The 27,846-nt window shown below is 44.8% G+C and overlaps 1 protein-coding gene across 1 annotated transcript; it reads right to left on the bottom strand.

The window, feature by feature from the left end:
- PANX1 (pannexin 1) lies at window positions 1-27,846 on the bottom strand. Its single transcript, XM_056329428.1, has 5 exons — window positions 27,579-27,846; window positions 17,425-17,564; window positions 6,111-6,334; window positions 4,407-5,077; window positions 1-2,321 (listed from the first exon to the last, which is right to left on the bottom strand). Exons 1-5 carry the CDS (start codon window positions 27,757-27,759, stop codon window positions 2,236-2,238), a joined length of 1,302 nt encoding a protein of 433 aa, XP_056185403.1. The 5' UTR covers window positions 27,760-27,846; the 3' UTR covers window positions 1-2,235.

Here is a 27,846-nt window from a genome sequence, read left to right as displayed (position 1 = left end):
AAGAAGAATTGATACATATTTTATTGAGCACATTAGATGACAATGAGAGATTCACTGCAGCAAGTCATATTTTTAAATACGAAAGGGGAATTAGTAAAAAGTTAGGTTCATAGCCAACAGGAAACACGAATATGTTGCTTTCAGGAGCTTCAAGTTTTCAAGACAGAACTCTACTTAAATCAAACAGCTCAAACACATCCACATCACAAAACCTTAGTATTGCACTATAGCTCCTTGTTCAAAACACACAATGCACAAAGTGCATCTGCATTAACCACGTATAAAGAACCATCAGCAACGCATCAGCACAGACAGAGCAATGTAGGAAAGGTCAGAGGGGCTGTAGGTTTGCTGGGAGAAATACGGCAGCACTGGACCACCAGTATCCAACACAAGCTGTTTCTGACTGGTAATGCAACAGCCATTAGGACTGCAGCTGTGCTACTGTCCTACGCTGAGGTAGCATAATACTATGGCTTTTAAAACTTTCTTTGAAATAAGGTTTTTCTTAGCTGAAAGCCATGTAATAACTGAAGAGTTCTTGTAATACTAGCCCAAGGTATAGCATGGCAGCACTTTGGGAGCCACTTGTTTAACAACAGCTGCCAAATTCAAGTAAGCGCACTACCTCTCTGAATGCAGCACATAAACAGTTCTGTGCAGAGATGGTAACACCAATTACTTCTTTTCCCCCTCATCCTCAGCCACATGGAGAAGGCTAACAGTTGAGAACACAACAGCATGTTGTTCTGTTTTTCCATGAGCCAGAAAATGGAAGTCCTACCTAGCTATAAAAGAGGTCCTACTTTGTCTATAAAGACAACTTGGAAGAGGTGACAGGCAAAACATTTCAATTACATGGACAGTACAGAAAAACAAGTGAGCATGTAACATTTGTGAAAGAGACACGCTGCTATTGTGGTGCTAACCCCCCCACCCCCCCCCACCTCACCTTGTATCTAAAATTCAAGACAAAGGACATTTTAATGTTCATTGAAGGTAGAGGTCCTGGGTAGGGGGAATCACATCAAAGCTGAATGCTACTTTGCCAAAACAGTCGAATAACAAACCAGGACAGTTTTCCAATTTAAAAATGCTCCCCCTTCTTTTGTCTGTTCAGCATCTTACCTTGAATTAAAATTAAGTCACAGTGTGTGTGTGTAGAACAAACCTTCCTTGTATTTACATCTACCTTACTTCGGCTATCTGGTGCTTAGCTCTGCTGAGGCACTCAGGTGCTACTGTAATACAAATAAGACTGTCTTCTCAAGTGGAATTTGGAAAACAGCACAACTAATATTGTGATTGATACTACAAACACATTGAAACAAATTCCACATACAAACATTACAAAACAACTTGTACAAACCATTACAAAATTCACTGATTTTCAATCCAAACTCCAAGGTGGGTTTGTTAGTCACTAAACCAAAATAACTGAGAAACAGAAATTAAACTAACATTTAACTTACGTATCATTACATTTTGTAGAAAAAAAACCCTGTTAAGACATTATTAATTTATGAATGCATAGAAAAATCTAAATCCCTAACATTTATAGTACCCCCTTACAGTAAGCCTGTTTGTAGTTTCGTTTCTATCAGTGCCAAGTAATTAATCTCAGACATCAATGCTGAGATGGCTAACCAAGACATCTCAGGCTGAACAGAGCAATCTCTGTTTTTCCTGTGAAGACACAGTCAATATCAGTGGCCAGCCACCACCTGGTACAGATTAACCAGACTCATAAAAAACCAACCAACCAAACAAAAAACCCCAAAAAACCAAAAAACCCCCACCTTTTCCAGGGCCTCACTTAAACCCCAGAACTGAGAGGACCACTCTCAGCAGAGCAACACTTCAGAATGCAACGTGGCCATCTCTTCTTGTTACCTACAGGGTTGTGTTTCCCATCCCTGTACCGCAGAGCACTAGCTCTTTGCTGCTGGCAGCTTCAATTGCATTCAATGTATGTCACTTTATACTCATGGTAGAAATCTTTTGTTCTTGTTGTTCCTTGTGTGTGTTTTTGTTTTAATAAATAATGAAAGTCTACCACACGCTTTTTCAGGTACATGATTGCTGATTATTATACACAAGTAGTCTGTAAACCGGTTTGGCCTCTGAGGAATTAAGACAGTTGCATTCAGAGCAGCACCTTGTGTTGAGCGCAGCAAAGGTGGAGGAGAAGCACTCCTGCAGTACGAAGCTCCTGCCTGCTGCGGTGGGGACGCATCAGCATGAAGAATCTGTAAGTCTCTGGCGAAGTTTTTTATCTTCTCTCAGACTCACGCTGCCACCTGCATCATGGTCTGTCAAAACTAAAGAGAAAGTAAACCTTTAGAAGTGAAAGGGCCATCAAACCACTTGACACGTTCTGGTCTGAAGAGGAACTGCCACCAAGCCAGTGCTGCCAGGCTGGCTGTCCTGCACTGGGCTGGAGCTGCCGAGCAGCCTCCAGCTGTCCCCGCGCAGCCTGGATGTGGCACCCAGCGGCAGGATGCCCCGCAGCCTCTCCTGCCCTTGTGGTCCAGAATCAGCACCTACCACTGGTCTGTTAACACCGTCACTAATTAAAACATACTGATGCCACAAGTGACGGAAGACAAGGCAATGAGCCACAAGCAGGCGAAGCTTTGCTGGTGGGTGGTGAGGTCTGCAGCGGCACCCCGGCAGAAGGAGTGGGCTGCACCAGCCGGAGCTGGGCACAAAATGCAGCTTCTTTCTGCAACGCATTTTAACGAGAGCTTCAAGCATGAGTTTGTCCTGCTCCGGAGGATGACAAGTCTTTGAAGTGGTTTTGTGAGAAGAAAACAGTCTCATAAGTTCTGCTTTCAGATGAAAATGAGTCAGATTTTCTATTAGCTTTCTCAGCTTCTGGAGCAGAGACCTCCAACTTAGGCTTTTAAATTCTCCTATCAAAACCCACCCACCTGTCATTTCAAAACCAGACACATTTAAAAGGAAAGTTATTTTCTGTCAGTATTACTCCAAACTGCTGTACTAGAGCTGGCTGCCAGAACTGCTTCTTCAAATTTGAAAATAATTCTACTTGTTTGTTCTGAGTTCCCCTTTTACATAAATTGGCTTCTCATCCAAACCTCAGCCTACCAGGACTACCTGACCGAAGCACAGAGGAACAGTTACCCTCTGCGTGCTGCTGCTTCTTTTTTATTAAGCACAGGGCATGGCCTTCTGAAGAGAAAGTAAGTGTTTTTTCCTGCCTTTGAAACAGTTGTTTAACTTGCCCTCAGCATTGTGCTCCCCTACCCAGGTCAGCTGCTTAACGTTTTGCAGCATCTTCACTTCCATGAGTGAAGGACTTTGTGAAGTGATAGCCCACAGAATCTGGTCTACTTCATTCAGGGGATGCAGCCACTTGCGTCCTGCTGCTTCTGTGGGGATGGCTACAACAGTGGCCACGCTCACATCGAATAGGAAGAAAGCTCTTCCATCCCTTTATGCCCCTCCCTGGATACTTGGCCTATCTTCTCTAATTCTGCACTTGAAGAGGGAATTGGAATCACATTTAAGATATGCCACATTTTTTAGCACAGGATCTAAGATTATATATATCTCTCATGTAACAGCGATTGCTCAGAGCTGTCTGAGCAGAGATGTCTAGGAACTGGTGGGAATATTCAGAGAACAGCTGTACCAATCCTGATCGACTCAGACCATTCTGGCAAAAATCACTTTACAGTCAATCTTCCTTTCCATGTAAGAAGGAACAGGAGCATGTTTGCTGGCTGCAGCCCTACTTCCCTTCTTTTGCCATTTTCTGTTCCTCCAACAGCAGCATTTCTGACCATCAGACTTATTTCTACATTCATCTAAGACTACTGCCAAAGCCTGAATGAAAAGCTTAAAGCAAAAGCAGCAGTTACTATTCTTTTGAGCTAATCTCTGAAAATCAAATGTCCTGAAACCACCAGCTTTCTCACTGGAGCTTCTTCAAGCACAACCTACTGTAGACCAGTCTAGTGCTCTTCTACCATGCAGGTGGGTTTGAGGAGTTCACGTTCAGACAGCTGAAGCCTCTTGCTGCTCTAGCAGAGAGGTCAGCAAGGACCATCAACTTAACAGGCACTTCAGCGTCTAGCCTGTGCCGCTGACTTGCAGCACCACAATCTTCTGGCACATACATGAAGTTATAGCAGTTATACTGCAGACAACAGAGCAAGGTCCAAGCAGGTCTGTTTGCTTGTAGAATATATGAAAATGTTTTGGTATACACATGGATGGAATACACATCTAGATGAAACCTGCTTTCTTTTGTATGAATGGATTTCTGGTTTAATGGATTTCTTATTCATTTCTCTATACAGGCAGGTTTGGGTGTAGCGTTTTTTGCGGTGGTTTTTTTTCTTTGATTTTTCTTTTAAAGAAAGAGCAGGTCACCTTACCTTGTAGCTCTGTTGCATTTCTTTCCAGCTCTTCTGCAGTTGTTTCTTCAGGCTTCTCCAACACAGCTGTTCCTGGCTTCCCATCTATGGTATCTGTCTTAATAGTACCAAGGTTTACCAAAAGTTGCATGACATCAAACTTTTCAGAAACTGCAATGTTCTCCAGCACTTTGAGGCATTTAAATGATTTAAGTTCACTCACATTTTCCTCAAGAAAGAGGAGGTAAAGGCTTAAGTCATCAAAACACTTTGACTTCAGTTTCAGAACATCGAAAGTTGGCAGGATTTCATACACTTTGAGAATACTCAGATTCCACCTCCATGGAACAAACATTGCATACACTACCAGTGGCATCACTAGTAGATAGACTATCAGGTTAATATAGCTGAGTACCTTGAAGACACCAACAGCAATAAGCTTGCATTGAACCACTTCTGGAACAGTTGTGTCATTTTTTAAGATCCCGGTTTTGATAGTGCAGAGAAACTCATCACTCAAAGAGGAGAGGCTAATGTAGTAGCTCAGGTAGAGGCATGCAATGAAAATAATTACTAGCGTGAGTACACGGCAGATAACGTATTTAATTATTAAGCATTTGGAATTCTTCTTTGTCTTCAGGTACTGCTCCACAATTGGGTATTTAAAGTGGCTTTCAGATATTTCCCACAAACTGAAAGAGAGAGAAAAAAACCCAACAAATCACATAGATCAGATGCTGCAGCATTCACCTACCCCAAATTTCAAAGAAATCAGTACTCTAAAATAGACATGAGATTGGAATCCCTCTTATTAGGGTAAATCAAGGGTAGTTTTATTGAAGTCAACAGAAAAACAACAGAACAGCAGATAAAGGAAGAATATTGACACTAATACAGAAAAGCCACTGAAGAGACAAAAGACCTGAAACTCTGGAAAATGGAAAAAAAGTATAGCTCTCACAGTGAAAAAATAATTTTGTTCTTTTCCAATATGAAGCAGGTATAGTAAGCAAATCCATGAGGAAAAGCAGACTTCCCAAGCACTTGTTCAACAATAGCACACTGGAAGCTTCTTACTTGTCAAGCCCTAACTCCACATTTTAAAGAACTGACCTAAGTCCCCATTGCATTGCTTGCAATCACTGCCTCACATGCAAAGAGAAACAGGTTCCCTGACCTAGGATGAAGCAGAAACTGGATCTGGTTAGAACCATGCACCAATCTGATCAGAGAGGGGAGTTTTGCTTTTTTGGGGTTTGGTGTTTGAGGAGGTTTTTTTATTGTTTTGTTGGTTTTTTTTCTTTAAACAGAAGCTTTGCATACCTAGATCTGAAACGACAGGAGATGACAAGTAACAGACTTTGCTCACAGCGTGCAAGTGACTGTCAAGAACATTGAGAACTGAGGACTGCAGCCATCCCCATTTTCTTATGCTGTGGTGGGTAAAACTAATTCACACCTACTACAACCGAAGAAATCATGACAGCTTAGGTACTTAGTGATCTGAAGAGCTCATCATGAGTTTTCTTTGAAAAAAGAAAGTTATAAGTTCCAGCTCCAAGTGCCCACAATAATGATTTCAGGTATCTTCTTTATTTTCAACCAAATTTAAAAAGACCAGGTCACCATTCAAACCTTTGCAATGAATTTCTAAGACAGTGCAGGTTTCACATCTCTTAAGAACTTAAGGAAAAGACCAAAGAAAGCCAAGCCCAAACATCTTACCTCTGTGTCAAGTTCTCATTAACAGCTGGAACCAAGTCGGTAGGGTCCCTGGGGTCCCCACCGCGAATGCTATTAGCAGCTTTGATTGCTCTGTTATAGGCTTTGTCAAGTTCTTCCATAATAAATTTCAGGTCTGAAGAAAGGTGAGGTGCTGCGGTGAAGCGCCAGAACAAACATGGTAGATACAGCAGGATAGCAACGAGCAGAAGGATGTATGGAAAGAACTGAAGGGAGAAAAAAAAAATCTGATTAGGCTCCACCTTTATATAAAATAAGTCAGCCATCACCCCTAAAAGTCTATTAAATTCCTTATAATTTTATTTAAATGCTTTTAGTAAAACCCACTTCTGTGGTTATCGGGATATGCAGGGAAGCAAAATATCTTTTCAGACGGCTCCAGTGACCTTGCTGCTGCTTAGAGCTTTGCTAAAAATAAAAAAAAAAAAAAAGGGGTGGGGGTGGGGAGCGGCAGAATAAAGTTACCATGATCCTGATAATATTTTCATTGCATATTCAGAACTGCACTGTTGGAATTGAAATCGAGAGAGGCAGCATTAACCTGGGAAACAACAAATTGCAAAGGCAACCAAAGCAGCTATCAGAGAGGCTGGAAGAAGAGGATAGTGTCACATAACTCTCCCTCCCAGATGTGTCACTACTGTTAATAGCAACTAAAATGCTCCAACCACCAGCAAAATCTCTCCTGCTCTCCATTAGCTGTCAGGAGGTTAATGAATAGACCCTTTATAGTGCTGCATCTGTCTGCAAACACACAAAATCTGTTCAGAGTGCATGACATACGGTAACTGTGAAAGATGTAAGTGTGGCTGTAAAAATTAAGGGTATTTAAATATTTTTAGATAACTCCTAAATGGAAACCAACACAAGGCATCAGATTGGTCTGATGCTAAAGCAGCGCTAAGAAGTCAGCCCCTACACAGTCCCTATTGCTTAGGGAAAGGGCTGAAGCAGTTATAAAGTACAACAGCTTGAAGTCTTTCTGTCCTCCTAGTCACCAACAAGTAGAGCTTCTTCGCCATGAGATTTAATTTCTAATTCCCTCCAGCTGCTGGAAAGATGGTATTTTCTACCTACTGTGACATTATATTCAAGGTGTACATTCAGAGATAATATTACCTTTACAGAGACATGATGTAAGACCTAGTTAGGCAAGCAGTTAACAACATGTACTGCAGATTTGGATAATCTTTAATTCATTACATTCCACTTTTGCTAGTAATCACACTTAAATCAAACCAATCCCTAAGGAGTTTTAAATTAGCTGTGGTGAACAAATCTGAAACAGATTTAAGGCATCTTAAGTGTTACAGCCACGCACACATGCACATTCATTGAAAAAGCCAACAGAGAATTTGAGAGGAAACTTGAACTGAAGTTATTAATCAGCGCAAGTGGAACAGCTCGACTTAGATTTGTAGATTTAACAAGATTAGAATTTGGAACTAATACTAATATGTCAACTTATGTCTGCATTAATCAAGAGAGAGTAAAGTTTTGTCCGCACAAAAGAAAAAAATTGATGTTATTGAGTATTTTACCTGGAAAAGCTACTTCTAATATCACCTACCATTAAAGCAAAAGCCTATGTTTTTATTAATACTATGAATGCATACAATATATTAGCACATAAATAAAAAATGACTTCTTAAAATAACTGCATCAGCAACTGGAGACCATAATACAAACCATCATTCTGGATGCGCACGTTCTCTACACAGCAGTAAGGCTGGAGATTTGTAACAAACAGGAAGACAAAGCCACGAAAAGCACTAAATAGCCACAGAAAACTGAGGATACTGTACCAAAGGTCAGATTTTCCTTGCACCCTTCTTATGAATTCATAATGTCACTCTTTCTGCTCAATAGCTACGTAACTGAACTTGGCCCAAATTGCTACTTCAGTCTTGAGAAGGAAAACTTCAGGAGAGGCTTACCCTTAAAACTGAAATGGAAACCCTGCAGGGATGGGCTAACCCAGTGCCAAGATTGTTTCAAAACCCTAGTGAAGTTAGCAAAGCAGAGTTGACTGTAATCATACTGTACATCCCACTGGAGGTAGCTCTTCCTCAGAAGCATGGAACAAGCATCAACCCTTTACTGCTTATCATAGCTGTGGTCTGTCCCCTCTCCGCCGCAGGGGCTTGCCCTCACAGGATGGAGGGACCTAGGGGATTCCTTCTGACATCCTGGAATTGCTATAGACTGCTAATCTGCCCAGTACTCACACGGAATCCATACTATTTTCTGCACCGCTAAACCACACTCACTGAATGGATTGCCTACAGTCACCATCAGGAATTTCGTCTGTCCAGAGCTCTGACCTATGCCAGCAGCCAAGACAGCCCTTGGGTGTGGGTGCTGCTCTTCAATCATGTCCTTACTGGCGGTCGCCTCTCAGCAATACTTTCTGCACCCGTGGCAGGACCCCTCTCCTATCCCCAGCAGCCCCTATAACTGCGCAGAGCTCCGCCCTCACTACTGCCTCCCTCCCCTCTTTTTACAAAGCAGATAACCTCAGGTCACCTGCTTTTTTCCAGGTTTGTCCTTTCTGATTCATTTGTAAAGTTCTGCCATGTCCGGCATGCTTTTGTAGACATCTCACCAACTCAAAGGCAACAGCTCAAGAATCTGCCCTTCATATTTATCGCTGTGGACGATGCCACCAGGTGTCACAGGTCTAAGTCCTGGATGCCTTTGGTCTAGCCAAAGCTTTATGGTTTCATGTCCAGGCTCTTTCAGGCCTCTGGATTCTGTATTATGTAGAAACAGAAATGATCCATCTACGAACACAGCTTAACCTTATCTAAGCTCCTCTAAGCTACTGCAACACCTTTTCCATAGGCCTTGGCAAATGCCAGCTTGTACAAGATTGCTGCAAAGCTTGTTTGACTTCACTTACTCCTGTGTCACATACCTCTTAGCACCCTTCCATTGGTGCCAGGTGGCGAAAGAAACAACAAAGAAATGTCTGATTTAGTAAGGAGTGTCCAAAGCTTCTTACATTGGTTTATACCACTTGGCTTTACTACTTGCACACGGGAAATTTTACAGGCATCAGATGATTTATGAATTCCCTTTCTGATGTTCAAACTGGAAAAGCCACCAGCAGTATTTGATTAATCCTTGAGATCTCTTTACCCCGAGGCCTACAAGACATGTGGCAAGAGGCAAGATTAGTTGACACACTGAAGTCACAGCCCCAAACCTTCACTGTCCCAGTCCCCACCTCTTCCTTTATACCTAGAAAAAGACTCTGTGGGCACGTTCTGCACTTGTGTAGTACATTGGTATCAGCCCTGTTGCTCTGCCCCAGACCTGCTCCAATCCCCACCACCTCCTCTGCCTCATTACAGACTCCTGTCTTACAAAAAACAGCTTCTGCCATCTTCCCTTGTACCTCCTCCTCTCCCAACTCCTTCACCACTGCCACTTCACCTAGAAGCATCACACCACTGGGACAAAGGCACATCTGTCATGTGTTTACTGGGCTTCCCCACACCAGGCTCTCATCACTCGCAAAGCTGTAGCTTATGGCAGCATGACAAAACACTATGCAGCTCTTTTCTGAATGATCTCGGAACCAGAGCAGCAGCGTGACCATCAGTCCAGCTCTTTTTGTTTGGAGACAAAAGCCTGTATTTGTCAGCCCTTCCACAGCACTTAATGAACGACTCCATCCTTCTCGGATTCTGGCTTTTTTAAAAATGAAAGATATGCTTGTTCTATTTGTTAACAGTAGGCTTACATAATAGCTAATTGTTTTGAACCATTAAATTTAAGGCCTTGAACCAACAAGCAGAAGTGAAAATGCAAAGTCATCTGGCACAAATCCTAGGTTTCAGAGCAACAGACTCGGATTACCCGGCTCATCTGACCACATTTAACAGTCACACATAATGACTTCCCATTCTAAGAAGAGGACTCCATGGCATTCGTAAGCAGATGTTCACGTGCCATACGCTTTTCTTTTATGGTTTATGTATTTACTTCTAAGGCACCGAACACACAAAGAGGAAATGCTACTTCAGTCGTGGATAGTTTGTAGCATTTATGTTAAATGGGAAGTGTCACCAACCTCAAGAACTGTACGGTCAAAGATACACCAAAGAAAGATACTGGCCTAAAAGTAAAACTCAGGTTTTCCTTTGCTGTCTAGTTATCAAGTTCCTTTTCAACAACAAGTTCACAATGCTGGATGTCAGATGGTATGGGACTGCATAACTGAAGAAAAGTCCTCTGAAAGCGGTTACATTGGAATGGACAGAATACCTTATGGTTCAAAATGCTCCTTTCTGAACCTTGTTAGTGAAAATGTGTGGAGGGCTACAACATTGTGCTTCAACCTGGATGCCCTGAGTCTTCATTTCCACCCAGCTGCAAGGAGGAAAGGACAGGCAAAAGTCCATCGAGTTTGGCACTCAAAAACAGAGTAGCAGAGCTTCAGCTAGGCTAATCCAAGTTGCTGGAAGGTACTAGCTATAGGTACTGTGCAATTAATACTCAGCATGAGACAGACAAAACAAGTAGTGCATGCACCAGGGACTCAAACTAGAGTCCCCTTTAAGTTTTCTGCTAATTATCGGTGAGTTCCTGAAAGCTAAAGATGATGGAATCAGGTTCACCTGCCCTGCTTGTCCCTTAGTCTGATGGCATGCTGGGTGGGACAGCAAGCTCCCGAGGAAGCAGAGCACTAGGAAGCCAAGAAGACAACTGTCCCTTGTTCTGTACTGCTGCAGTTCATTTCCCTTGACAGACCTGTGAGCTCTGTATACATTACAGGCTATGTACCCTTACTCCTCCTGAAAGCTGAGAGTACATCACACCTGAGCAGGATGCATCTGACAGTTCAGCACCAGAGACCGCCAAAGCCCATGTTAACTGGTACTGATGTGGCACTGATGTGGCCATGCCTGAGTAGGAATCTGTGCAGAGAAAGATTCCTCCCTCCAGGCTAAAGACGTGTGTGCTCAGCATCACTACTCCGCAACAAGTAACCCAAATTGGAACTGCAAAACTAGTCTCTCTCTCTCTCTCATGGCCATACTCTGAGAGTAACACATCCCACAGGGCAGTCAAAGACAAAAAGAGCACCAGATCTGACACTGGCTTTTGGTAGCCTGTGGCACAACACTCCACCAAGCCCTGCAACAGGCAACGCATGATCTTTCATGCATGGGTAAAGACAAAGTGTTTGAGTAATCTGGTTTGCACATAGGACACTGGAATCCCCCAAACTATCTTTTAAAGATGCATTAGCATCACACTCTCCTGAAGATGAAAGGAAAAACCAGACTAAAACACAAAATAGTCTATTATATAGACTATTTTATTCAATGCAGATATTTATAGACTATTCAACAGACTTTATATAGTCTACTCTACAGACTACTGGGACCTTGACAGGCTGGAGAGGTCAGCTCATGTGAACCTCATGAAGTACAACAATGCCAAGTGCAAGGTCTTGCATGTGGGCTGGGGCAACCCCAAGCACAAATACAGGTTGGGTGGAGAATGGGTTGAGAGCAGCCTTGACGAGACAAATTCGGTGGGGCTGATAGGCAAGAAGCTCAGCGTGACCCGACAATGTGTGCTTGCAGCCCAGAAAGCCAACTGCATCCTGAGCTGCATCAAAAGAAGCATGGCCAGGAGATTGAGAGAGGTGATTCTCCCCCTCTACTCCGCTCTTGCGAGACCCCATTTGCAGCGCTGCGTTCAGCTCTGGAAGCCCCAGTGTAAGAAGGACATGGACCTCTTGGAGCAAGTCCACAGGAGGAGCCCACGAAGATGATCAGAGGGCTGGAGCACCTCTCCTATGAAGCCAGGCTGAGGGAGCTGGGGTTATTCAACCTGGAGAAAAGAAGATGCTGGAAACACCTTATAGCAGCCTGCCAGTACCTAAAGGGGGCCTACAGGAAAGCTGGAGAGGGACTCCTTACAAGGGCATGTAGTGATAGGATGGGGAGTAATGTTTTAAGCAAGAGGGTAGATTTAGATTAGATATTAGGAAGAAATTCTGTACTGTGAGTATGATGAGGTAGGCACAGGTTGCCCAGAGGTGTTGTGGATGCCCTGGAAGTGTTCAACACCAAGTTGAATGGAGTTTTTAGCAACCTGGTTAGTGGAAGTTGTCTCTGCCCATGGCAGGGGGGTTGGAACTAGATGATCTTTAAGTCCTTTCCCACCCACACCATTCTATGATATAACATCTCCAGCTTCAACTGTGCTAAGATACAGTAAACACACAGCAAATAATTTAAAAGGGCATTTAAAAAACTTCTTCATCAGTTCAAATACGCTTTTATCATCCGAAGAAAATACAGCCACCAAGCGTGGTGTGACCCAAAAGGCATTTTTAAGGACGTCATCTACAGAAAACTTGCCAAGGTCTGGATAGATATCTGGCAGAAGATGAGAACCACTTTAGTGGCACTTAGAAAGCAACAGTTTTCTAATTCTACTGCATCTTCTCTCCTTTTTCCCCCCCGGTCAAACATTACTAAAGCATTACTAAAGCATTCTGACTTCTACTATACCCAATAGTGATCAAAAAGTAACTTTAACTACAATAGCACAAAGCTGTTAAACTGCACAGGTCTGGATTACAGCCTCAAGAAAATTCATTGGCATAAGTACTCAACAAAGAAGAAGCACTGAAGTGTCTTCACTCACTTGAGATGAAAATTTTTCTCATTAAAATGTAAGATCATGGTAAGGCACCTGCTTCTTCAGTTCCAAATTTCTATTTACCACCAGGAAGAGCCTAAGCAAAGGCACCAGCCCCCAGACAGGCTAATGACAGCGATGGCATGTTTCCAGAAACAAAGGTATTAAGCTCCCTCTGGATATGACGCTATCCCTGCTTGAGTAGATGGGAGATGTTCCATTGGTGTTCAGGGCTGAAACTTGAGCTACAAACGACTCATCATTCTGGTTGAGAAACTATCCTGCCTGCAGACCTGCAAGTGAATCTCAAACCATACATGACCTTTTTTACCTGACCTGTGACTTAATTCCTGTTTCGATACAGCTTAAAAACTGTATTTCTCTGGTTTCAGTTGTTAAGATGAAGGTGACTGAAGTAGCTCTAACACTATGCTCTCAAACAATGGTTTACAAATCCATCTGCATCCAGGTTTCCTTGCTCTGAAAGCGCTTAATCCCTCTGGGCGGGGCTTTATAGGTGAAACACGAGGGGAGTCCTCAGTCAGCTAAGAAGTTATACAAACAGGGGATAAAGAGAACCAGGTTACAATCACGACTGTAATCATATTAACAAAATAATAAAGAACCTTGGGATTATTTTGTGTATTTACAGACAAGCAATTCAAAGAACAACCCACAGGTCCACAGTAAATCTTACTTCTGCTACAAAAAGGGAGTATTTTCAATGAGATAAGCTTCACTCTGTGCATACAAAGACTTCAGACCCGCTCTTTGTATGCAATGCTTTGAGCGGGTCCCACGGCACTTGTCCTGCACTTTTACAAAGACCTGAGCCAGACAACTGAACTCTCCTGGCTGTGCCACGTGTGAAAACCTCTTCTTTCTGCTGTCAGTCAGATGAACTGTTTGCCTGTGTTTCACAGTGGTATGAACCCCCTTCCTCTGAGGAACCATCTACTCCCTTTACCTCTGCTTTGCTTACCTTTGTCTTCCTCCTTGATTCTTCCCAATTAATAATAGACTAGAAAATAATTTTTAAAATCCCCAGAAGCTTCTTGATCATAGGCACCTCCATGCCAGCAATCTAGATTTCAGGGCTATAGAGATGTCATCACTCAATGTCCAACTGCCCCTCAACTTGCTTGCTATCATGTCTGGTGGGTATCAACAGCCAGTAAAGGTGATACTCACTGTTCTCCTGCATGTGTCCGTATACATTTTTCTGTGCACTACAGATTAAAAAAGCTTCACAGTGTAATTGCCTTCTCCACTAGTCTGCAAGGAATGCCCTCTCACACTGGCCAAAAGCTTGTTTCTATTCCAGTTTAGGATCAAGCTAAGTTTTATCAAAATAAGTTGTCAGGTGGAACACTCGTCTTCAGAGCCAGAAAGCAAATAGAGGGAGCAAATACATGACTCTTCCACCCCAGATCACCACTGTCTGTCTCTCTTTACCACTCATCTTTAGAAACCGGTATCTCCATTCTGACACTTCAGACATATTCCCTCAAGAAATCTTTTGAGGAAATTAAACCTGAATGGAAAACCCCAGAAGAAAAGAGACAACAGAAGAGTGAAGCCCAACCAGACTAAGTTTCATCAAGGACAAACCCGAAGATGAGTCTTGTCAGAGGACTCAACCGTAGAATAATTTTGTCAGCTTTTTCACTGATGAAGAGAGGAAATCTTAGCGTTAATCTAAGAATATATGCAGGACATACCATAGTCTCTTCTTTCCATTTATCTATCTGCAGACAGTTTGTTTCTTGAATTGTGAGTACAGAACTCATTTTGCTTTTGGCTAAGGGTTATCCAGTGTGAAGAGCTATTCCAGGATCACTGGAAATTTCAGAACTCCTGTTCTCCAAGCAAAGAGGTCCTGGGCACCCTCTAGAAATGCACGGAACTCTAGAGTCAGGGAGCCCAGAAAGTTGCACTATGCTCCTCCACTCCAAAACAAGTTTCCAAACTGATAAATCCAAGTGTTGGGAGAGATCTCCTGGAGCAGAAACTACAGCAGGTAAAGGTGCCCAAGCTGTGGTGACTGCCCAAAATTGAAACGTATATTTTACTGAATGAAAAACTAAAAACTCCAACTCAAACTTGCACTCAGCTTTTCTGTAATGCAACCTGGTTTTGATAATCCTTCAGAGCAACTAGATGCCTAGAACAAAAGCAGGGCAAGCTGCTGCAGGTTGGCTTCTTCACCAAAGAGCTACACTGTCCTGCTGCCTCTGTACACCACACCGAGCACTGTCCTAGGATGCAAACCTTTGACAGCACTTCTGACAGAGCACAAAGAGTGTGCCATAAGGAAATCCACCTGTTTCAATCAGGAACTGGGCCCTACAACCTCATCCCTCCCAAACTGTAATATAATGCCTCCTTCAGCATTTTTTACAGTCTTACAGCATGCCAATACAGTGAGATGCTAAGTGAGCCAGGGTATTAGAAAGAAACTGAGATGCTTTGCAAATAAAAGCACTGCTGCCCAGAAAGCAGAAAAAAAGTTTTAAGTGTTGTCTTAAGAAAAACTAGGCCTAATGATCCCTGCTACCCCTCTGTGTGCATCCCTGCCCTTGCACTGTGGAGCCAAGGCTCTTCCCACCTGGGCTTAGGAAGGCCCTCTTTTCTCATTAACATCACTGTGCTCCCACAAAGGTTCCACTCTGCCCGTTTTAAAAATGGTTATCTAACCAAAATCTGCAGAGCAATGCACCTGTACGTACCTCACAGCACAAGGTCAGGGGGGACAACCCAAACCCTGTTTTCCTGCTGAAGTGACCAGCCCCCACGACAAGCCAGCCAGCAGTGCAGCCAGCAGCTGCTGGCCCTGGATGCAAACAACAGCCAAACATTTCAGACACCACAGCAGAAACCAAAGGTCAGTGTTAATAGCTGTAACGCTCCTCCTCCCCTGGAAACTTGTAAAGTGTGGAAGTTGATGAACAAATGGTAGAAGGATATTAACACTGGCCTCCAAACAGCTTCTCCTGCTCCCAGTGCCCAGCTCAGAAGGGTAGGTGGCTAAGCATGGATTGAGGAGGTTAAGGCACCCAGCCTCTGTTACCGCATCCGATTCAGCTTTTCAGGTGTACTGCTTGCACCCAGTCTGCAGGGTTATTTACAAGGAAATGTCACATACCCTTAATTTATCATGGAGGAACTGTGGGAAGAAGGGCCCTGCACCAATTCCTGAGACAGCACTATTCAGCAAGTTAACATGGGTTGCATCATAAATGTATGACTACTTAAGCTATTAGTTAACAGCTGGAAAATAGGAGACTTGCAGCGATCAGCAGGTGACTAAGGCATAAAATTCAACATAAAGAAATAGGGTAACAAGAACTCATTCCTTCAAGAGAAAGGGGCAACAACGTATCCAGGCTTGCAGGTGGAGTTTCCACCCATGCAAGGTGCCTGCATTGCAAGACGTCCCAGCAGCTTCAGCTGGCCTCTGTAGAAGGCCTGGCTGAAGTGGAACAGCAAGTGAGCAAGGAAGAGTTTTTGCTAGAAACCAACAAGTCTGGCTTTAATATTCATGAAACGCAAGACTGTCAGGTCAAGATTATGAGTGGAGCTAGCTGGAGAAGGCAGTAGTAAACCCTTACAGCTAGGGATTTGAGTCAGCAAACAAATCAGAGACAGCCCTGAATAGTCTTTCAGAGGAGATACCACCAGCTGACTGGATAATAAAAGCTGAGGTACAGGATACACCAGCAAAACCCAGAAATACGGGTGCTGCAGGTCCCTGACCTGAGCTCCCTCTAACACCAGGTTCTCCGCTCCCAGGTGCAAGGGAGGTTATTTGCTGGGGCAAGTAATAAAGGGGCTGGGGAGGGCAGCACACAGCACCCCAAATCTGCAGAGTCCTCACAGCATTTCTTACTTTGGCATCAGTACTGCCCGAGCAGGGCGATGCTGCCTCGTGAGCTCAGTCAGCTCCAGGCATTGGTACGGCATTTACTCAGTTTGTAACTCCTTGCAAAACCTGGTTAACTGCTTTAAGCCAGCTCAAGTATCTTAGTATCTACTGCAGTTTTTACCCCTAAAATAAGTCTCTTACTGTGCATTCAGTATGACACTGCTTTACCTGGAGCAGTGAAAGCGTGGTTTGCAAGGGAACAGCCCTGAGGAAGCACAGAAGAGCACACTGAAGACAGAGGTTAAACTTGTTGGTACAAGGGATGTATTTAATCTCTCCCAAAATGCCTATCTTCCCTGAGTTCCTCTCCATGCACAATTGGCCAAGTGTAACAGAATAAAAATACAAAATGTTTTTACTACTCTGTTTTCCCAAGCTTTTGACACAAGCATTAGGGCAGTTGTTGTATCCTGTATCCTGGTTTTTAAATAGTTTCTGGCTAAAGCCAGGTAAAGCACTCGGCTCTGGGGCCACACAGCAACATTAACATTACTCTTGTGTCAGATAACTGGTGACCCTTTAGTTAAAAACAGAAAATACCTTTTCTAGTACTACCTTCTTTGGAAGTAAGGGAAAGAAAACATTCTAAAAATAAAGTCAAGTCAAAGCCAAGGACTACAGCACAGAAGAGAAGCAAGGAAAGTGAGGCAAAGACAGGTTTCCAAGTGGGGACAACTTTTCCAGGAGAAGGAGATCTGTACATACTTTATGCAGCCACAGGGGAATGTTTTCTAAGTTGTTCTGGGATGGTTGCCTCTGTTGCACAGCTGCCCAGCAGTAGGAGTCCACGTAAGCAGCTTGTCGCCAGGTGAAGGAGCTGGGTGCAAAACAGCTTATCTGAGCACCTGGGAAAACAAAGCTAAAGTCATCACATCCTCAGAAGATTAAAAAAAATAATAATAGATCAAGTTTAGGAAGAAAAGCTCACACTCAAGATTTCGTGGTATCCAAAGCTATTAGGTTAAGTGATGGAATGAAACACAGCGGCCCTGTAGGGAGGAAAGTCACTGAGTTCCCACTGCACTCAAAGGGTTAAACTCCCACAGGGACTCTCAGATGTCTCCTAAGGGTTGAGACAGCATATTAGAAGCACCTGCCTTTCAGGCTGATTTTCTCAAGTTTTAGGGGGAAACGTGCCCTCCAAGAACTACCTCACTTGCGTTCAACACAGGTTGGCCAGAGGGGAACCAGCAGATATGACGTGTGACCAGGAAAGGCTGCTTTCCCGAGGAAATGGCTACCATCACCTACCATCATGCCGCTGCATTTCCCAAACACACAGCCTACAGCTTACACGCTTACTGAAGCAAGACCTCAAACACCATTCCTGCTGCCCGGCAGTCCTTGCAGTGATGCAAGGGCAAGTTTGGTTCAGGGTGCTGCCACTTCTTCTGCCTCTGAGACTGCACATGACTTTTGAAGGGTTTAAGTTATACATGTGAAAACAGGGATTTCCACTTGCAACTTCTGGCAGAGCAATAGTGGCCCCCAGACACCTCCAAAGGGCACAAGGTCCCTCCTCACCAGTGCAGTGACACGCTGTGCCCAAGAACAGGTGTACCACCATCATCCCCACACATTCCCAGTACCTCTCCAGCTGCTTGGGCGCTTCAAATTAAGATCAGGGCACTAACTGACAGAAGAGCAGCTATCTAGCCAGCCTCACCCTTAGGGTCAAATTCTGCTCTGACCAGATACAGTCACCAACTAAGTCTTCCCACAGCGTATCTCAACAAGGAAGAGTGGTTATTGGAAATGGAGTATCAGCGGTTCCTTGGATAAAGCTAGTAAAACAGGATGAGGCGTTCTGATTTTGCTTCTGAAGCTTTGATAGTGAAAGCAAAAAAATCCACATATTTTCAGCACTTTCATAAATGTTGAGAGAGGATGGCTGTTTCACCAAATGATTACACAAAGTGGAGATGGCTCTTCCATGAACAGCCCTCTTCCAAAAGCAACTCCCAGTGCTTCCTCCAACATACCACCAGTATCAAAAGACAAACAGGGGGAAATATTGCTAGCTTTATTTTCTTAATATATTCATCAGTAAGTGCTAATGGCATTGCTGTGTGCTTTATGGGAATATATACTTCATATAAGATTGTATCATTCATTGTGCCTTTTTGCTAGTTTAGCCTTTAGAGAATAAGAACTTCTTTTGTAACAGCAGCCAACCACTTTCGCCTTGTAACTTGCACAGCCTTTTTACAACGTAGTGTAGTCAAGAAGCATTATGAATAAAAGCCTTTCCTTATGAATCACAATTATTTCTATGGCTGTAGTATCGTAAGGACATGGTTTGACGTGTCACAAGCCTCCCTTCATGGAAAACAAGTTACTGTTTATCAGATCAGAGCTCATGTGGTTTAGCAAAGTTGGCACCAGACAAACCCTTGCACTGTCCCAAAGCTTGGGGAGTTTCTGCTTTGCGATTTCCATTAGCTGTAGAAGCTCAAGAAATAATACGCTGCAGGGGAAAAAGAAAAAAAAAGGAAAAGAAAAAAAAAGGAAAAGAAAAAAGCAGGCAATTGGAGCATCTATTCTCCACTGGATAGGGACCATTTATGCTCTGCTCTCATCACTTAACGAACCTCCTGCTGCTGACTGTGCCTGGCGTGAAGCAGCAAACAAGAGACCCTTTCAAAGGGTGTGCAATTGCAATGTTCAGAAAGATGCTTTGTCTTATTCACGTCTGCCTGCAACAAGAGACACATTCCATGTGTTCATTCTTGTCAATGGGTGGGAAAACACTGAAAGTGATGGAGTGTTTAAATCGGTGAGGAAAAAGGCAGCCAGCCTCCTTCTCCAAAATTAGTGATGAAAAATGCAGCCAATCTCCTTCTCCAAAGAGTTACGTGCACAACTTCATACCAGAACACCTACAGTGATGCCAGGGCTGCAGCAGAGCAGTGACCCTCACTCTTCTAGTCCCCATGGTTTCAGCAGGGATGAAGGAAACCTTTAGCAACTTGACTTGGGAGCAAGTTGCTGAGCAGGTAAACCTTGACATCAAGCAGAAGCTGGGGACACCCTGGTTATTGCACTGGTTTTTAATTAACTTCCTGCAGTCTTGATTCTAAACACTTGTTACTGCAAATTACAACTTTGCGCTGACAGCAGTAATGTTAAGACTTAAACAGGATGTTTTTGTGGATCATCTACACAGAACACAGACTATTAAATGCCTCTGAAAATGGTCACAATTTTCCATCATTTTTTCCTTCCTTCTCCTCTCCAAAGGAGTAATAGCAATAAATCTATACAGATAATTAACTTTATGGTGGGTTGTTCTGGAGGAAGGGAAGACCTGTGGTTTTTATTAGAGGAGAAATCACCCAAAGGGCCAAACACCTTCCACAGATGCACTTTGCACACAAGCATGCACTGGGCTGGTTTATGAAAGGCCGATAGTCGTCTGCTGTCAAAGGAACAGCCTCCTGGGTTGGTGACAGGAAGCCATCCCCCATCCTTCGCTTTCATAAGAAGGGAAAGAAGAAAAGCAGCAGCCAAGCCCATAACAACAACAGGGAGATAAAACACACAGCAAGAAGGATGAGGAATAATAAATGACTGCATTTGTTAAGCAGTTGCCACAACAGTCTTTGCCTGAGTTATCATTACACTTGGCAACGCACTTACTTTGTAATCATTCCCTGGTACTAAAATCAACTTTGAAAGGGAGCGATGGGGGTTTCACTTACACTTTTGCAAACAAATGAGGATATAAAAATGCCACTTACTGTGGTTGCCCTAAGAAGAGACCACCCAAAAGAGCTGCAGAAACTTAAGGCAGCAACAGGTGTGCAGCCGTGCATGATAAAACCTGGCTTTTACAAGTATGCTGAGATTATCAGATGGAGCAGCTCGCTGGCAGCAGGAATTACTTGCAGGCATGCAAGTGCTGAGCGCAGAGTACAAGCCTGAATCACTGCAGCCAGCGAGCAGCAAGGCTGAGCTGTCACCCCACCCAGCTGCAGCATGTCTTCATGTGTGCTCTGCCAACAAGCCCCCAGCGATTTCCTCCGTGTCTGTACCAGGAAAACCCTTCTCTTTTTGCAACTGGCTCCTCTTCAGCTCCTACAAAGCACTGTAAAAACCAGCACGGGGCAGCCTACAGGTGGAGGTCCTGTGCCCTGGTAATACCTTTTCATCCATTTTGCCTAAGTCTTGCAAGCTCATTTGGGAAGGATGTCTCATCAGGTGCCTGAAAGAAGATGTTCCAAACCCAGCTGCAACTTCTCAGAGTTGAGATGCTAGCAGTGGGCTTACTCCAGCTCCTTTTGTCCAAATGGAGGTGGAAATTTTGCTGTTGATGCTAAATGAGCAAGATGCAAAGCACTTCTGTGATTCCCACCTTACTGGCCCTGCAGATGCTTCCCAAAAAAAGAAACTTACCTACAAAAAGAAGCTCTCAGAATCCTAAGGAAAATCTCAGATCTGAAGGAGCCTCCATTGTTCAGTATCCAACTGCTTTTCTGGGGTGCAAGGCAGGACGAGCAAAGGGCTGAGCACCCTCTGGCTGCATCCCTCACCAGAGTGCAAAGCCAGCAAGCTGGACTGGTTTCCTCCCGAGTGGCTCATCAACCCTCTTCTGACTTAAACATCTAATTAAGAAACTACAACTAATAGAGCGTACTTCCAAGAATCAATGTTAATCATATGCTGAACTATTTTTCCTAAACCAGGATCAGGTAGGTGGTTGTGGTTGACAGGATTAAACCTTCAGTAAGCAATTATTTGGTTTCTAATACACTGCAATCACTGGAAAAAGATTTACATAAGCTTGGATGAAAACCTAGCCATTCATTACTACTATAATTTTCCACATGGCAAAATGGACTAGCCACAATACCCAAACACCTGATTTATCTAGAAAGAATTATGCACTTTAGCAGCCACTAAGGAAAAACCCACAAACAAGAAAATCAAGGCACAAGTATGCAATGTACAGACTGCCAGGCACCATCCAACACACATCCTTCACCCTAACATCAAAAAAGATTTTAAAATATGAAAAAAGATGTCCCAATGCAGGCCAAAGAAGAAGCAACTGTATGTGTGGGTGTACACGCATACATTAAGAGTGCGCCAGCAGGAATAATTTTATTAGATTTATAGATGCTTCTCACAGACCGAAGTGGCAGGTTGGGTGAAACAGAATAGACACTATGTTTAAGAAGGAAGTATGGAGAGACACAAATGGGTGCCCTGGAGAGAAGCAGCTGTTCCCTGAGGTTTACTTTGGAAATGAAATAGTAGCAGAACGTAAAGCTCAGGTGATGCAGTGTTTGAGTGGGTCAGAGGAGCCAGCAAGGATCTTTCATTCCATGGAGCTGCCTGTTATCCCTCAGAGCAGTCTCAAAATCATGTAGTGGGAAAAGAGCTGGGTGTTTATCAAGCATTGCCTTTGGAGCAACAGGTTTTTTGATTTATAGGAAAAAAACCTTGTGAATGAAATTCCCATCAGGGAGATTTCAAAAAAACAAAAACCAGAAAAGCTTCTCTTTCAAAAAGTTTCCCTTCATCTGAAGGAGAAGCATCTCAAAACAGTGGCGCTGACCATCTGGCTCCACTGCCAACATTGGTGGCACCCCAAATCTCAGGCAACACCAGAGGGCCATGATGCTTTTAAAATTAATTCTGGCACCGAAAGCAGCTCACCATCATTTCTGGAGGAATTGTAAACCTGGCTCTGTAGAAGTTAAACAGAAAAAAAAAATCTCCTCCCCAACAGCTGAAGATGTTCACCCAAAGACAATTTAGACTATATTAAAGTAAATGCCTTTACAAGTTTGTCCTGGCTCCCCAGGCAGGCCTGCTCCTGATGATTGTAGCTTCTGCTCTTTACTGAGTGCTCCTCATATGCCAAAAAGCAGCACAGTGTATGCTGCTGTTCTCGGGGGTCTGCACCTCCAATGAAAGATGCTCTGGAGCTCACAGTCTGTCTGGCTGCTCCAGACTGATGCCACTCACACATTCGTTGACTCAGTCCTGTCATTAATGCCTTGGGTTTCAGAGCATCCTGCAGAACTAAATGCAAGGTGTGCAAATGCCAACTATTAGCACACAGCCTGCTTCAGCAGCACTTGGAGATGTTTTTCAGGCTCTCTGCCAGCAGCTGCCATAGTAATAGTCTTTGGCCTAGTTACACCCAACTTAACATTAGCCCCCAGCTCCAACGGAAGTCACAAGATTATTTCCCAAAAGCCTCCCCAGCAACTTGTGAATGTGAAGGGAGAGGAACATCAGCAGGGAGGGCCAGAGAGGGGGCAGAGGGAGAGGAAAGGAGCCTAATTCAAGAGTTAAGCCTATTTTTTTTCTATATATTTGTTGTGATATAGTCTCACAATAGTGCTGTTTTCTCTTTTTTATCCATTAGATTCTCATGACTTGTTTAAGAAACGTGATTAACATGTACAGAGGGACACAGGCTCAGCCGGGCATGCAATAAGGGATGCTGCAGATGGTGGGCACTGCTGCCCCCATGGCATCCACAGGAGCTGTTGGGATGTGGCACCCAGCTAACACCCTTCTTCCTGTGTTTTCTGCTGGCCAAAGCACCTCAAATCCCACAGGCAGCCAACTGCGGGGATGGCAGCTAAAGCAAACAAACTGGGGAAAAAAAACTTTCCAGAAATTAGGTGGAAATTGAGCAGGGCAAGCAAGGATTGTCACCACTGGGAAAGCCCAGAGTGGTCAATGGGGACATAAACCCTGCGGTGTGTAGAGCACAGCACAAGGCTGCTTTGCCATGTTTGCACACCCTCCAGCATAAGATGCATCAGAGAGCATCAGTAGGAAATGAGACTTCGTTAGCGCAGCAAATGTTCATTTTGATGGATTCATACAGATGCTGTGGGTTGGTCCATAGCCAGGCACTTCCCAACCCAGCATTCTGCCACAACTGATAGGCCAGTAGCGCTAGCCAGGCCTTCATGCTTATTATACCCAAGCTTCTTAGGTGTCTTTACTCAACACATGATGGTTTCTGTGTCCTGGGAAGGTTTCCAGAGTGTTTTCTTATATTCTAAAACAAACAGAGATGCTAAGCCAAGAGGATTAATTAATACCAGCAACGTATGAGCCATGCACAACCAACACCCAAACTGAACATGCAGTAAGGAGTGCTGGTGGCCACCATGAGATTCCCTTCTTCTCCCCTTCCCAGCTCTCTCCCTCCCTGTCTCCCTTCCCAGCCATCACCACTGAAGCGAAGCCGCAGTGAACGCAGCCAGCCCACGCTGCCCGCTGCACAGCAGTGCCCCAAAGCTGCTGTATACAGAAGGTCCAACGACATCATTTGGTGACAAGCAGCCACTGGGCTTCAGCATGTACGAGAAATTCCCAATTGCCTTCATAAGGGAAAAGACACAAATAGTTGATATCAAATGGACAACTCTCACATCTGCTTTTCTTTTGGCTGCAACCCAAGCCAGCCACTGATATTTTCCCCAGAACTCGGAAACAAGCCTCTGCCAAAATTAAGCAGCTTGTTTTGATTTCCTTTCTGCTCAACTGGCTGTACCCACTTAGGGCTGCAGTATCCTGCTACAAGCAGTGCCTTGGTAATAAATATATTTATTTCAGCTACATTGTTTACAGTAAGAAAGCGTATCTCATAATATACACACACATAGAGTTTAAAAAATGGAATCTCAACCCTGGCTCAAAGCTATTCTTATTAAATACATGGTCACAGAAAAAATGACACAGATAAAATCCTCATAATTTGTGGCGCATACATTGCTGAGGGTGCCCTTATCTTCCCTCCCCCCCCCCCCCCCCCCTTATAAGAGGAATGGGTGATTTAGCTATATTTTTATGGGGTTTATTACCATACTACCTGATCACCTATAGTGTATTTACCCTAAGAACTGCCAAATAACATAAGGAAATGGTATTGGGCCATAAGAAGTATAAGCATACACAACATAATCCTCACAATCATATCGTTATTTCCATTTTCAAGATCCCAGTATAAAAATACATAAAATTGTATAAAACAAGGTCTAGCTGCAAAGAGGTGCAGGATTTCAAGCAGCAAAGTCTCCCAGGACTGGTTAAGAACAGCTCAATCACAGCTAAGCACAACCAGAACCAGCTTAAAATCATCACAGACCTGCAGCTTGATCATGGGTTTCTAAAATATAACCAAGAATAAACTTAGAACAGTTCTCCTCCTGCCCCTGAAGGATGCTGAAGTGCAGTGCAGGCACTGCCTCCAGGAGTTTTGGTAGTGCTCACTGACTGAGCTGGGTGGCAGCTGGGTTTTCCATGCCTCTGGCAAAGAAATCCTCTGCGATACTCACCTGGAATCTCATTTGTTCCCTGAAACATCTATCAAAACGAGAAGTTACCCAGCAGCTTCAGAAAACCTCTGCAGCCTTCATAAATATTTTAAGTATTTTGCAGAAGTAACAGCAACCACATGTAGGAGGAAAATTGCAGTTACCTGACACTGCACTGCAACGATACAGGAAAGCAGAGCGGGAAGGGAAGGTGACAGCTCGATGTGCCAAGAGAATTTTAGGTGGGAAGAATGCAATTATCCCAACAGAAATAGGAGCGGAGCATTCATTTTTGGAAAGGATGTTTAATTTTTGTACCCAGAGGCAGAGGTATTTTCATGCACTCACACACCACTTTCACAATCCCTTCTGATTCTGAGTTGCCTTCCTTCAGACCTAAAATGCACCCTACCATTTTCTCTCAGTTTAGCACTCCTGAGCTTTTTCAAAGCACAATTACATCAGGAAGCATTTGAAACCAATCCTTGCTTTCTACGTTATCGCTGGCTGAACACTAGTGCTTGCAGAAGCAGGCATATCCAGTCCCCCAGAGCCTCTCTCTCCCCAAAAAAGTCTCAAAGGAAGCATCTCCCGTAGGCAGCCAGCCTGCTGAGCCGCAAGGACCATGCGGGAAAGAAGCAACAGCTGTAAGAGCAGCGCAGCTGATACAGTATCACTTTCTGTATGGAAACCATGTGGTGCAGTTTCACTTATGCTGGGGGCGTGACCTATTCCTCATACTTACTTTTGTATTTATTTTTCAGAGGTGCTCAGCTTTAAACCCCATGCTTTCTGCTAACAGGTTCTCAGGATTATAAGCAAAATAAAGCACATGCAAGACATAGCGTGCATTTTAATATTTCCTTTATGAATCTACTGCAGTCACAGTTTTAATCTGAATTAGTTTAATATTGAAATATGTTATATATAGCGTGTACTGAGGCCCAAATGTTTGATTAGCGAAGATGAGAACTTAAGTCTTCCAAAAGAAAGGCAGACTTTACCAAACTCTGCAATTCAACTGCATGTTGGAGGTGTACATAAGGAAGGAAAAGGAAAGAAATACTTCTGTAGAACTCATGAAAGAGACCTTGACATGCAGGCACTGTTTCAAACTGGATCCAATGGTCTTAGAGAAGCAGAAGGTAGAAGAATTAAGGGGCCCATACACGAGCTAGTATATGGAAATGCAAGCCCTCCTTTTCGTTGCTTTAAGATGAAATGTGCACCTATCAGTAGCAGATCTAAAACTAAAAGCAGCCGGTTAGACTACAGAAGTAACTGTTGTATCCATCCCATCTCTGATTGACCAGAGCTGCTACGGGGCTCAGATCTGGCCTTGGTATTCCCGGCCTGGTTGTCCTTAGCTCCTCTCCACAGTTATTGCAGGCCACAGCACTTTGGGTTGAAACCGCATCTATTGCAATAGGTATGTAGCTAGATGTAAATAGTGTTTACATCTGGGGCATCTTATCTCTTAAGCAGCCCAGTATCTGATTAATGCTATTCATGAGGGATTTGAACAGATCCACCACCAATGCACAGTCTCATTCCATCTTCCACTCTCTCGGCATTCACTTGACTCAAACCTATAGATGATGTACCTCAGGTATACAATGCTGAACGGCAACAAACAGGTACACGCAGTAAATCAAAGTATTTCTGAGAGGGCAGAAGACCTATGATTCACCCCTGTCTCAAAATGGCCAGTACTGCTTATTAACCTTTAAAATCTTTATTCATATAGTGCTATTTAAACGCAGAGCAATTCTTACAAGCAAACAGCTTTTATAAGCGACCCCCCAAGTTACAAGTCCTTGTCATTTGGATTTAACAGTCTCCTCCCCATTTCAGACTCTGAAAAGCTCTGGCTAGGAGGCTGCCAGACAAGCACTTCTGGAACTTGGAGGGGGGGGGAAAACAGATGGCAAAGTAACAAAGAACCTCGGCCTTTCTCCCGTAAGGCACAGCTTCACAGCAGAAGCTGAACTGAGCAGCCGGCAGAGCGCAGCAGAGTCGGGGGAAGCCCCCCGCCCCCCCGTCCTCGTCCCCGGAGCCGGTGGCGCAGCCCCAGCCCCAGCCCCAGGCGCGCCACCGGTGGCGCAGCCCCAGCCCCAAGCGCGCCACCCGCGGCCCAGCGCAGCGCTCCGGGACCCCCTCCCTTGGCAGCTCCCCCCGACAGCTGCCGAGGGCAGCGGGACCCCCCGCGGGGGGCTGCCGCCCAGCAGCTGTGAGAGGATGCCAGAACGCGGAATCCCCAAGGAGGAGGGCATGGGGAAGAGCGGGAAAGGCCGCCGCCCGGGATGCCCGGCGCACCTGGGTAAGGCTGCGGGGAGGCACCGCCCGCTGCTAGGGATGCTCGCCACGGGAGCTGCCTCCCCCCGCCCCCCCCCGCGGCCCAGGGGTGCCTTCTGCCCGGCTCCCTGCTCCTCCGCTGCCGGCTGAGCCCCGCGGAGCGCCGCCACCCCCGCCCCCGCCGCGGCCGCGGCCCCGGCCCCGGGGCTCGGCACCGCCCGCCGCCCCGCCGAGCCCTTTGTCGGCCGCGGGGGGCCCGTCGGGGAGGCCGGTTACCGATGGAAACCTCCTGGGCGAAGGCGAGGGAGATGAGGAGCAGCGGCAGCCCCACGGCGATGCAGGTGACGATCTTGTCCAGCGCCAGCTCCAGCCGCAGCCCCTTGTAGCGCGTCTCGGGCGGCTCCTTCAGCAAGAAGTCGGAGAAGACGTACTCGGTGGCGATGTGCGCGATGGCCATGGCGGGCCCGGCTCGGCACGGCACGGCACAGCCGTGCACGGCCCTGCACACCTCGGCCCCGCCCGGCGCGGCTCGGCAGCGCCCCCG

Source organism: Falco biarmicus, chromosome 2 (genome assembly GCF_023638135.1).
Source record: "Falco biarmicus isolate bFalBia1 chromosome 2, bFalBia1.pri, whole genome shotgun sequence".
In the NCBI taxonomy this organism is placed as follows: domain Eukaryota; kingdom Metazoa; phylum Chordata; class Aves; order Falconiformes; family Falconidae; genus Falco; species Falco biarmicus.
The sequence above is the reverse complement of the archived record's forward strand: the minus strand, read 5'-3'. Positions and strand labels throughout refer to the sequence as shown.

What these genes read in the sequence shown, in the direction of transcription:
- PANX1 (XM_056329428.1), bottom strand. Translation starts at nt 27,759, where the DNA reads ATGGCCATCGCGCACATCGCCACCGAGTACGTCTTCTCCGACTTCTTG. An exon ending in CGCCCAGGAGGTTTCCATCG is followed by an intron (nt 17,565 to 27,578) that starts GTAACCGGCCTC and finishes TTGTTTTCCCAG; the next exon opens with GTGCTCAGATAAGCTGTTTT. An exon ending in TTCCCCTGTGGCTGCATAAA is followed by an intron (nt 6,335 to 17,424) that starts GTATGTACAGAT and finishes TTCTCCCTTCAG; the next exon opens with TTCTTTCCATACATCCTTCT.